Source organism: Poeciliopsis prolifica, unplaced genomic scaffold, assembly GCF_027474105.1.
Source record: "Poeciliopsis prolifica strain line A6 unplaced genomic scaffold, Auburn_PproV2 SCAFFOLD102, whole genome shotgun sequence".
Taxonomy (NCBI): Eukaryota; Metazoa; Chordata; class Actinopteri; order Cyprinodontiformes; family Poeciliidae; genus Poeciliopsis; species Poeciliopsis prolifica.
The window spans coordinates 25,936-37,083 of NW_026562477.1; the positions used below are offsets into that span (position 1 = coordinate 25,936).

General features: G+C 42.1%; 1 protein-coding gene across 1 annotated transcript; it reads left to right on the forward strand.

Annotated features, from left to right (window-relative positions):
• The first annotated feature begins 541 nt into the window (after window positions 1-541).
• Window positions 542-9,379, forward strand: LOC129354036 (uncharacterized). Its single transcript, XM_055023519.1, has 5 exons — window positions 542-711; window positions 5,483-5,779; window positions 6,064-6,348; window positions 7,457-7,571; window positions 8,977-9,379. Exons 1-5 carry the CDS (start codon window positions 684-686, stop codon window positions 9,053-9,055), a joined length of 804 nt encoding a protein of 267 aa, XP_054879494.1. The 5' UTR covers window positions 542-683; the 3' UTR covers window positions 9,056-9,379.
• Window positions 9,380-11,148: the final 1,769 nt, after the last annotated feature.

The window sequence follows — 11,148 nt, forward strand, 5'->3', positions numbered from 1 at the left end:
ATATAAAAGGAACTGTTGAAACGTTTCTTGTTAGTCAAATTATTGATGATAATGATGATGATGATGATGGTGATGATAATGGTGATGATGGTGATGATGATAATGATGATGATGGTGGTGATGATAATGGTGATGATGGTGGTGATGATGATGATGATGATGGTAATGATGATGGTGGTGATGATGATGATGATGATGGTGATGATGATAATGATGATGATGTTTTTGCTGCAGCTGCTGAAGTTGAAGTGTCTGATCAGCAGAATCATGATGTGACTGAGGTCTGATGCTGTGGTTCTGCTGGTTCTGGTTCTGTTTCTGTTGCATTTGGGTCACAGTGTGGCTGAATGTTGAGCAACAGGAAGAGCTCGGTGGTTTCCTCCAGCAGAGGAACCTGCAGCAGTTTATGCTGCAGCAACTGCAGCATAAACTGCTGCATCCGACTTTAGCTGCTGATTCTCTGTCTGCTGGAAAACCTTCAGCTTCCACCAGAACCAAACTCCATCAGAACCAATCGGACTGGAGGACGCAGCCGGTGTCCTGGAGCCGAGTCCATCAGAGAGACGGACTGCAGAGGAGGAAGTGATGTCATCATGGTGGTTAGTCTGTGGGTCATGTGACTTCCTGACGTCCAGATTAGAGCTGATCTCAGCCTGAGTCTCTGCTGCTGAAGACGAGACGGGATGGAGGCGCTGCTCACAGCTCTGCTCCGTGAGTTACGGTCCGGTTCTGGTTCTGTTCTGATTTAGGTTCTGGTTCTGTTCTGGTTCTGGTCCTGGTTCTGGTTCTGGTTCAGGTTCTGGTTCTGTTCTGGTTCTGGTTCTGGTCCTGGTTCTGGTTCTGTTCTGGTTCTGTTCTGGTTCATGTTCTGGTTCTGGTTCTGTTCTAGTTCAGGTTCTGGTTCAGGTTCTGGTTCTGGTTCTGTTCTGGTCCTGGTTCTGGTCCTGGTTCTGGTTCAGGTTCTGGTTCTGGTTCTGGTCCTGGTCCTGGTTCTGGTCCTGGTTCTGGTTCTGGTCCTGGTTCTGTTCTGGTCCTGGTTCTGGTTCTGGTTCTGTTCTGGTCCTGGTTCTGGTTCTGGTTCTGGTTCTGTTCTGGTTCTGTTCTGGTCCTGGTTGTGGTTCAGGTTCTGGTCCTGGTTCTGGTTCTGGTCTGGTTCTGTTCTGTTCTGGTTCTGTTCTGGTTCTGGTCTGTTTCTGTTCTGTTCTGGTTCTGGTTCTGGTCCTGGTCGTGGTTCTGGTTCTGGTTCTGGTCCTGGTCCTGGTTCTGGTCCTGGTTCTGGTTCTGGTTCTGGTTCAGGTTCTGGTCCTGGTCCTGGTGCTGGTTCTGGTTCAGGTTCTGGTTCAGGTTCTGGTTCTGGTTCTGGTCCTGGTTCTGGTTCTGGTTCAGGTTCAGGTCCTGGTTCTGGTTCTGGTTCTGGTCCTGGTTCTGGTTCAGGTTCTGGTTCAGGTTCTGGTTCAGGTTCTGGTTCTGGTTCTGGTTCTGGTTCTGGTTCTGGTTCAGGTCCTGGTCCTGGTTCTGGTTCTGGTTCTGGTTCTGGTTCAGGTTCTGGTTCTGGTTCAGGTTCTGGTTCTGGTTCTGGTCCTGGTTCTGGTTCTGGTTCAGGTTCTGGTTCTGGTTCTGGTTCTGGTCCTGGTTCTGTTCTGGTCCTGGTCCTGGTTCTGGTTCTGGTCCTGGTTCTGGTTCTGGTCCTGGTTCTGGTTCAGGTTCTGGTTCTGGTTCTGGTCCTGGTTCTGGTTCTGGTTCTGGTTCTGGTCCTGGTTCTGGTCCTGGTTCTGGTTCAGGTCCTGGTCCTGGTTCTGGTTCTGGTTCAGGTTCTGGTCCTGGTTCTGTTCTGGTTCTGGTCCTGGTTCTGGTTCTGGTCCTGCTTCTGGTTCTGGTCCTGGTTCTGGTTCAGGTTCTGGTTCTGGTTCTGGTTCTGGTTCTGGTCCTGGTTCTGGTTCAGGTCCTGGTCCTGGTTCTGGTTCTGGTTCAGGTTCTGGTTCTGGTTCAGGTTCTGGTCCTGGTTCTGTTCTGGTTCTGGTCCTGGTTCTGGTTCTGGTCCTGGTTCTGGTTCAGGTTCTGGTTCTGGTTCTGGTTCTGGTCCTGGTTCTGGTTCTGGTCCTGGTTCTGGTCCTGGTTCTGGTTCAGGTCCTGGTCCTGGTTCTGGTTCTGGTCCTGGTTCTGGTTCTGGTTCAGGTTCAGGTTCTGGTTCAGGTTCTGGTTCAGGTTCTGGTTCTGGTTCTGGTCCTGGTTCTGGTTCTGGTTCAGGTTCAGGTCCTGGTTCTGGTTCTGGTTCTGGTCCTGGTTCTGGTTCTGGTTCTGGTTCTGGTTCTGGTCCTGGTTCTGGTTCTGGTCCTGGTTCTGGTCCTGGTTCTGGTTCTGGTTCTGGTCCTGGTTCTGGTCCTGGTTCTGGTTCTGGTCCTGGTCCTGGTTCTGGTTCTGGTTCTGGTCCTGGTTCTGTTCTGGTTCTGGTCCTGGTTCTGGTTCAGGTTCTGGTTCTGGTTCAGGTTCTGGTTCTGGTTCTGGTTCTGGTTCTGGTTCAGGTTCTGGTTCTGGTCCTGGTTCTGGTTCAGGTTCTGGTTCTGGTTCTGGTTCTGGTTCTGGTTCAGGTTCTGGTTCAGGTTCTGGTTCTGGTTCTGGTCCTGGTTCTGGTTCAGGTTCAGGTCCTGGTTCTGGTTCTGGTTCTGGTCCTGGTTCTGGTTCTGGTTCTGGTTCTGGTTCTGGTCCTGGTTCTGGTTCTGGTCCTGGTTCTGGTTCTGGTCCTGGTTCTGGTTCTGGTTCTGGTCCTGGTTCTGGTCCTGGTTCTGGTTCTGGTCCTGGTCCTGGTTCTGGTTCTGGTTCTGGTCCTGGTTCTGTTCTGGTCCTGGTCCTGGTTCTGGTTCTGGTTCTGGTTCTGGTTCAGGTTCTGGCTCTGGTTCTGGTTCTGGTCTGGTTCTGTTCTGGTTCTGGTCCTGGTTCTGGTTCAGGTTCTGGTCCTGGTTCAGGTTCTGGTTCTGGTCCTGGTTCTGGTTCAGGTTCTGGTCCTGGTCCTGGTTCTGGTCCTGGTTCTGGTTCTGGTCCTGCTTCTGGTTCTGGTCCTGGTTCTGGTTCAGGTTCTGGTTCTGGTTCAGGTTCTGGTTCTGGTCCTGGTTCTGGTTCAGGTTCTGGTCCTGGTTCTGGTTCTGGTTCTGGTCCTGGTTCTGGTTCAGGTTCTGGTCCTGGTCCTGGTTCTGGTTCTGGTTCTGGTCCTGGTTCTGGTTCTGGTTCTGGTTCTGGTCCTGGTTCAGGTTCTGGTCCTGGTCCTGGTTCTGGTTCTGGTTCTGGTCTGGTTCTGTTCTGGTTCTGGTCCTGGTTCTGGTTCTGGTCTGGTTCTGTTCTGGTTCTGGTCCTGGTTCTGGTTCTGGTCCTGGTTCTGGTCCTGGTTCAGGTTCTGGTTCTGGTCCTGGTTCTGGTTCTGGTTCAGGTTCTGGTTCTGGTTCTGGTCTGGTTCTGGTTCTGGTCCTGGTCCTGGTTCTGGTCCTGGTCCTGGTTCTGGTCCTGGTTCTGGTTCTGGTCCTGGTCCTGGTTCTGTTCTTTTCTGGTCCTGGTTCTGGTCCTGGTTCTGGTTCAGGTTCAGGTTCTGGTTCTGGTCCTGGTTCAGGTTCTGGTTCTGGTCCTGGTTCAGGTTCTGGTTCTGGTCCTGGTTCTGGTCCTGGTTCAGGTTCTGGTTCTGGTCCTGGTTCTGGTCTGGTTCTGTTCTGTTCTGGTTCTGGTCTGGTTCTGTTCTGGTTCAGGTTCTGGTTCTGGTCCTGGTTCTGGTTCTGGTCCTGGTTCTGGTCCTGCTCCTGGTTCTGGTTCTGGTTCTGGTTCAGGTTCTGGTTCTGGTTTTGGTTCTGGTCCTGGTCCTGGTTCTGGTCCTGGTTCTGGTTCTGGTTCTGGTCCTGGTTCAGGTTCTGGTTCTGGTTCTGGTCCTGGTTCAGGTTCTGGTTCTGGTTCAGGTTCTGGTCCTGGTTCTGGTTCTGGTCCTGGTCCTGGTTCAGGTTATGGTTCTGGTTCAGGTTCTGGTTCTGGTCCTGGTTCAGGTTCTGGTTCTGGTTCTGGTTCAGGTTCTGGTTCTGGTTCTGGTTCAGGTTCTGGTCCTGGTTCTGGTTCTGGTTCAGGTTCTGGTTCTGGTTCTGGTTCAGGTTCTGGTTCAGGTTCTGGTCCTGGTTCTGGTTCTGGTTCAGGTTCTGGTTCTGGTTCTGGTCCTGGTTCTGGTCCTGGTTCTGGTTCTGGTTCTGGTTCTGGTTCAGGTTCTGGTTCAGGTTCTGGTTCTGGTTCAGGTTCTGGTTCTGGTTCTGGTTCAGGTTCTGGTTCTAACTCTGGTTCTGTTCTGGTTCTGGTTCTGGTTCAGGTTCAGGTTCTGGTTCTGGTCCTGGTGCTGGTTCTGGTTCTGGTCCTGGTTCAGGTTCTGGTCCTGGTTCTGGTTCAGGTTCTGGTTCTGGTTCTGGTCCTGGTTCTGGTTCAGGTTCTGGTCCCGGTTCAGGTTCAGGTTCAGGTTCTGGTTCAGGTTCTGGTCCTGGTTCTGGTTCTGGTTCTGGTCAGCCAGTATTAAGTTGAATATTTTGATCAATTTCCTGGTTAAAATGGAAACATTACAGTTTTTCAGTCAAAATGAAAAAGTTTTATCATATTTTCTGTAATTTGATTTTTGCAAATAAAAATTTGGTTCATTTGTTTGACAAAATGAGATTTAAGTTGTACAAATGTTAAATGTTGATGAAAACTGATCACTGATATGAATATAATCTATTTCACTAAATCTATTAATTCAGTCAAAAAGTCTCATTTGTTCCTGTAGAATCTGAAGTTTTTATAAATATAAACAAAAACTGAATATTATTATTTCTTCCTGTGTTCTTTATGAAAGTCAACATTATATTTAAAGGGGCAGCATTTTGTGTTTGCTGGACACATGGCAGCCATTTTACAGGATAATCAATAATCAATGTAACTTCAGGTGATATAAAATGCAACATATCATAAAAGACTTAAAATAAATTTTACTTCCTGGTTTATGACCTTGAAATTGGTCCTTTGTCAGTTTAAGAAGCTCCTGCTCTTCCCAACATGGCTCCTCTGTTAACACTAACGGTTTCACCAGCGTTGCTCAGAGCAGCAGCTGTTTGCTAATTGCTGCTGGCTAGTCTGAAGGAGCAGAGTGGAGGAGGAGCTGTCTCCTCCCTCCATCTTCCCTCCATCCGTCTGACTCCTGAGAAATGAAACCAGCAGGTCCAGAACTGGACTGGATTCTGCAGAGTGGACAGATTGTCAGTCCTATAAAACACTGAGGAAATGATGAATAAAATGATCCTGAATATTAAAGATGAACAATAATCAGATGTTTCCTTTCTGTTGGCAGGATTTTATCTGATTATCAAATTCAGTCAACATGAATTGTTGAAACCTGAATCTGCCATGACTTTGATCTTTTAGACAAAACATTGAATGATATTTAATAAAGACATTCAGGTCAATATTTCACTCTGACTTCCTGTCTCTCCAGTGATTCTGGGATTATCTGCTGGTCAGGAAGTGAAGGAGAATCTGACAGGAATCGTTGGAGGAAGCATCGCTCTACCTGGAGGTGTCACAGAGACATGGTTTCTTTTATATGATGGAAAAATCATTGCTTCAGTGTCTGATGGTGAACTTAATATTATTGTGAACTTTTACAAGACCAAGCTTCAGTGGAACCGAAGCTCTGGACTCTTTACGATCACAAACCTGCAGAAGAACGACTCAGGAATCTATATAGTTCAAAAAGGACAATTTTTTTCTTCATATAAACTCCAAATCTATGGTGAGTATTTATTTTTATTTATTGAGGTTTTTCTCTGATTGTTCAGATCTGAGGTTAAATCAGTTCTAGATATTTATCTTCTGCTAACAGGTTTTAACTTTCCCCAGCAACAGATTCATGTTTCAGTTCATAGATATTGATAAAACTATATCTGATCACTAAGAATGATCACAAATCAGGAGGATGAGATGATAAACTGAAATGCTCTCATCTGGATAATAATGTTATTATTATCTGTGAAGATCTTTGTTACTGAAGTTAAATATTAAATATATTCTCTGCAGATCCAGCACCGACTCCTGATGTGAAAGCTGTTAGCCTGACCTCTGACCTCTGCCTGTTGACCTGCTCTGTGGACAATCCAGCGACTCTGCACTGGATCAGAGACAAAGAAATACACAACCAGAGTCTCTCTGCTCGGTCTTTACCTTTTATTGTTCATAAAGAGGATAGAAACTCATCATATAGATGTGTAGCAGCCAATCCTGCAGAGAACAAGACTGTAGATGTTAACTTGATGACTTCCTGTTGGCTCAGCCAAGAAGAAACTCTGGTTGATAGAAGAACATGTGAGATTTATCATAGTCCAGGGGTTTTCAAAGTATGAAAGGGTGAGCCTCCCCTCCAAGGAGCACAATGCCTGCTGCCCCCCCCTTCCTAATAATCAACCCACACACAAACAAATGCCACTACAAAACACTCTCTAATTGCTTTTATTTTAGAACCATCTCATCTTTTAAAATGACTTTATCTGAATGAAATTTAACACATGAACATTTTAAAACATTTCCTCCCATTTTAAGTATTTTATCAGGGCCTTTGGATGGTAAATACGCCCTTTTTTCATTTTTCAAATGATAAGAACAACCCCAAACTCATTTTTCAACCGTTTTCTCAAACAAACATTACATCTGAGATTCTGAGTTTAATGTTTGATACCAACAGTGTTTTCACATCTTAACAAAAACATTTTGATCAGATCTTTGAAACACATCTGTAAATGTTGCACATTTCCTCAAAATTAAAAATATAAATCAAAAACCTAAACAGTTGCAAAATTGTGGAGCTCTTTTTGTGGCTCATATAAACAATTTATCTCGAGCTAAAAGAGCGTGCAGTATGGAAGAGCGGAGGCATACAAAGGAAAAAACATTCAGCACGCTATGCGCACCATTTCTTTTTCTACCACGGTCCTGAATCATGTAAGTCATTTTATTTATGATTTTAACTAAATTGTCAACATTACTGTTCAGCTCACCTTCGTTTTAGTGGGAACAATGTGCTTTTGATGCGCAAATCCGGTTAATGCGGGGTTGCACTGTGGAGCGGTATAACCGCAGATCATCTCCAACCAGCAGCCTTGACCGGGATTTGCTTTTTATCATTGCGAGAGCGGAAAACCCACATTCACAGAGATAGGTTGAAGTGAAGGAGATGAACACGTTTACTAAAAATTTGTCAATTTTTTTCTCTCACATCCGTAGACAGCAAGCAGACAGCTTCTTCTTCGGTTTATTTTTTCCCTCGCACCGCGCCTCCCCTAATGTGCTCTGGCGCCCCCCAGAGGAGGCGCGCCTCACACTTTGAAAACCGCCGTCTTAGTCTATTAGAAATTCTCTCATTTGTTGCAGTTTCTGCTTTATTTTCATGTTTTTCATGTTTTGTTCCTGATGACAGATTGGATCCCAGCTGCTGTTGCAGTGACTCTCGTTGCATTGGTGGCTTTTGGAGTCTTGGTGATCAGGAAGAAATTTATGAGCCGAAAGGAAGCAGCTGGACAAACACAGAACAGGTTTTCATTCATTCATTCATTCATTCATTCATTCATTCATTCATTCATTCATGATTCATTCATTCATTTCATCATTCATTCATTGATGAAATGATGAATGAATGAATAAATGAATGAATGATGAATGATGATAATAATGTTGTTATTCATATGATAAATGAATGAATGAATGCTGAATTCATTCATTCAGCATTCATTCAGCATTCATTCAAAATGAATGAATGCTGAAATGATGAATGAATCATTCATTCATTCATCATTTCATCATTCATTCATTCATCATTTCAGCATTCATTCATTCAGCATTCATTCATCCATCATTTCATCATTCATTCATTCATCATTTATTCATTCATTCATTCATTCATCATTCCATTCATTAATTCATTCATCATTTCATCATTCATTCATTCATCATTTGAGCATTCATTCATTCATTCATCATTTCATCATTCATTCATTCATCATTCCATTCATTCATTCATTCATTCATTCATTTAGATATTGGAGACTCTCAAACAATCTGAGCTGCAGTGAAATTAATGTTGGCATTTCTACAGTCCAGATTCTTTATTTGGCTTCAACATCTTTAAAACCCAGTCAGGGAATCGGATCATCAACAACCATCAGCAGCAGATCAATAATCAATAATCCATAAGAAAATATTCATTGAAGCTTCAGAAAAACTTCGACTCTCATCAAACAGATCTGGAGATAATTCTGGGTTTATTAAATCAATTTTTAAAACCAGACAATGTTTCATTTATATCTGAGTTAATAAAGTTCAAATATTAACTTAAAGAATTATTAGAAAAAATGTAATTTTTCTTGCAAAGGTTTTTAAAATATTTTATATTTAGGAGGAACAATTAATCCCAGACTAATAAAACCTTTTGGCCCCCAGTGGAGACCTGCAGAACCAGAACCAGAACCACAGTGGTTCTGGTTCTGAATCTGGCTGTTTAGGTTTTTCCCTGTTAAACGGGAGTTTTTCTCTCCACTGTCTCCACATACTTGCTCATTCTGAGGTCCTGCTGTAAACTCACACTGTTAGGTTTTTTAGATAGAAAACTTTTTCCTAAATTCAATAACAAACTAAACTTTCTTGTATTTCTAGGATAAAATTGGAAATTATTTGATTGAATGGACTGTAATAAAATCTGGATATTCATTAAATCAACATTAGATTAGCCATATTGTCCCTACTGATAGACAATCTCTGTTAGCAAGGTAATGATGCCACAAACTGAAACCAGTTAAACTTTTTATTGTTCTCTGATTAAAATATTCTTTTGAATCAAAAATATTTAACAATACAACCATCATCAAATTTAAAGATCAATCTTTAAATCCATTGTTAAACTGATAATATTTTATAACATTTTATGTGTTTTTACTTTTTCAGGTCAGGATTTTCGTTTCCTCCAGAAGTTTCTCTTCAGGAAAATGATCCAACATTTACGACAGTCGTCTATGGAGCCTGAAACCTGGAAAAACTTCAGAACATTCCTGCTTTTAAATGTTTGAGATATTTTATTTTTTCCAGTTTATACTTTGGTGCAGAAGTTTTGGACAAATTGAAGTTTATGCAAAACAAACTTTGAGCTGAACTGTAGAGAAAACAGATGCAATAAAATCACATTTATTTCCATAGAATATTTCAGAGCATTTAAGTTTATCTGCTGTTTTCCAAAGCAAAGGATTTAAAGCTTAAACATTCAGAAAAACATAGAATCACATCAAACAGATGTGCAGATAATTCTGGGTTACTCATTTGGTTTCTGTCGATTTATTTCTATTTTTAAAATGAGACAATGCGTTAATTTATATCTGTAGAAATAAAAGAAAAAAAATAATAAAATTTTTCTTGTATTTGAACTTTTATATTGTTATATTTAGGTGGAAGAGTTTATTCGAGACTAATAACAGACTGGATTTGACCCCTAATGTAGACCTGCAGTGACTCCTAGTGGACAGGAGGAGAAACATTATGATGCACAAACAGCATTTTAAAACAATTCAAACATCAAAAACAACATGAGAAATAAATAAAGTAAAAACATGATTAGTCTCTACTTTTCAAGGAAAGTTTGTACTTAAACAGACTTTAAGAAAAAAGTTCTATTTTTCTCTGATTTTGAGAAAATTATGAACAAATATTAAATTCTACCAAATGATCAGATAAAATGTATCGGCTGTAAGAAGCTACGATTATTTAGGTTTAGAGGAAATGGAGTTAATATTAATTTATCAGATTAAATAATCTCTGTTAAAAATCCTGACTGGATGAAGGAGTTTCATGATTTATATAATATAATGTAATCAGACTTTTATATTTTGGAAAATTAATAATTCAATGTTTCTATATTTTATTTCTATGGAAGGAAAATGACGTAATAAGATAAGAATTGTTTGTTTTTTACTGTTTTTGTACTTTGTGATGCCTCTTCACATTGTGAAACTCAGAATGTTTTAATGTGAGCTCAGCTGTTCCACCAGGTGTTTGCTAATTCTGCTGACTAGTCTGAAGGAGCTGGGGGAGGGAGGGCTCTCCTCTGAAGCTCCTCTCCCTTTTCAGCAGTCAGTTGTGATTAAACTATTTGTCAAACATGTATGAGGGAATGAAGGCAAATATGAATATAACATGAAGTAAAGCTGAAACCGGTTGGTTTGAAATGATACTGGCCCTTTAAAAGAACGGATCCTCCTGCTGTTTTTGCCTCTTCATGGAACCGGTTCAGTAAATTCTGGAGTATCTGGGTCAGAACTCAGACTCAGTTTGTTGTTGATGAGATGTGGGAACTGCAGCTGGATTTCCACATCATTCAGCAGTTAAAGCTTTTCATCCCTGCTGAAGCTGCAGAGCCGCTAATGAAACCTGGAGCCACAAACAGCTGAATCTGATCCTGCAGACGGAGAAAAACTCCAACACAAATAATTACAACATGAAGAAACTCCTGACATGGCGTCAGTTCATGCTCTGTGAAGGGAAAAGGCGCCCCCTGGTGGTGATGCCTCATCATTTCTAAGAACCAACCAGCAACATTCACTGTTAAAATAATGTTTTATTTCTCTGGTTCTGTTTTATTTCTCTGGTTCTGTTTTATTTCTCTGGTTCTGTTTTATTTCTCAGGTTCTGTTTTATTTCTCTGGTTCTGTTTTATTTCTCTGGTTCTGTTTTTTTTCTCTGGTTCTGTTGTTGACTCTTTTATGGGATTCTTCCATTTCTCATCAGTGATGTCAGCGACTCCATTTGTTTCTATCAAACCAAACTTTTCCTCCTCAGCTAATTAAAACTGATGGATGTGAAACTAAAAGCAGCTGCAGACAGAAACCATCAGATTAGGATCCAAACTGATTTAATGTTTCACTTTTAGTTTGATTCTCATTATAAGCAAAAGTTTCTTCAGTTTGTCTCTGTAGTCAGGCTGACGACCTGCAGCTTTCAGGCAGAGAGGTCGCAGGGGTCACAGAGGTCGGCGGCTCTGACCTTCACGGAGCCCTGCTGATGTTCCTCTGATCTGTTTGTTGTGGAAACTTGTGCCTGGTTGGTTTGTTCTGTAAATACAGTGATGCT

Coding starts and splice junctions, on each gene's coding strand:
- LOC129354036 (XM_055023519.1), top strand. CDS start 684: ATGGAGGCGCTGCTCACAGCTCTGCTCC. Junction 712..5,482: donor GCTGCTCACAGCTCTGCTCC/GTGAGTTACGGT, acceptor CTGTCTCTCCAG/TGATTCTGGGATTATCTGCT. Junction 6,349..7,456: donor TCTGGTTGATAGAAGAACAT/GTGAGATTTATC, acceptor TCCTGATGACAG/ATTGGATCCCAGCTGCTGTT.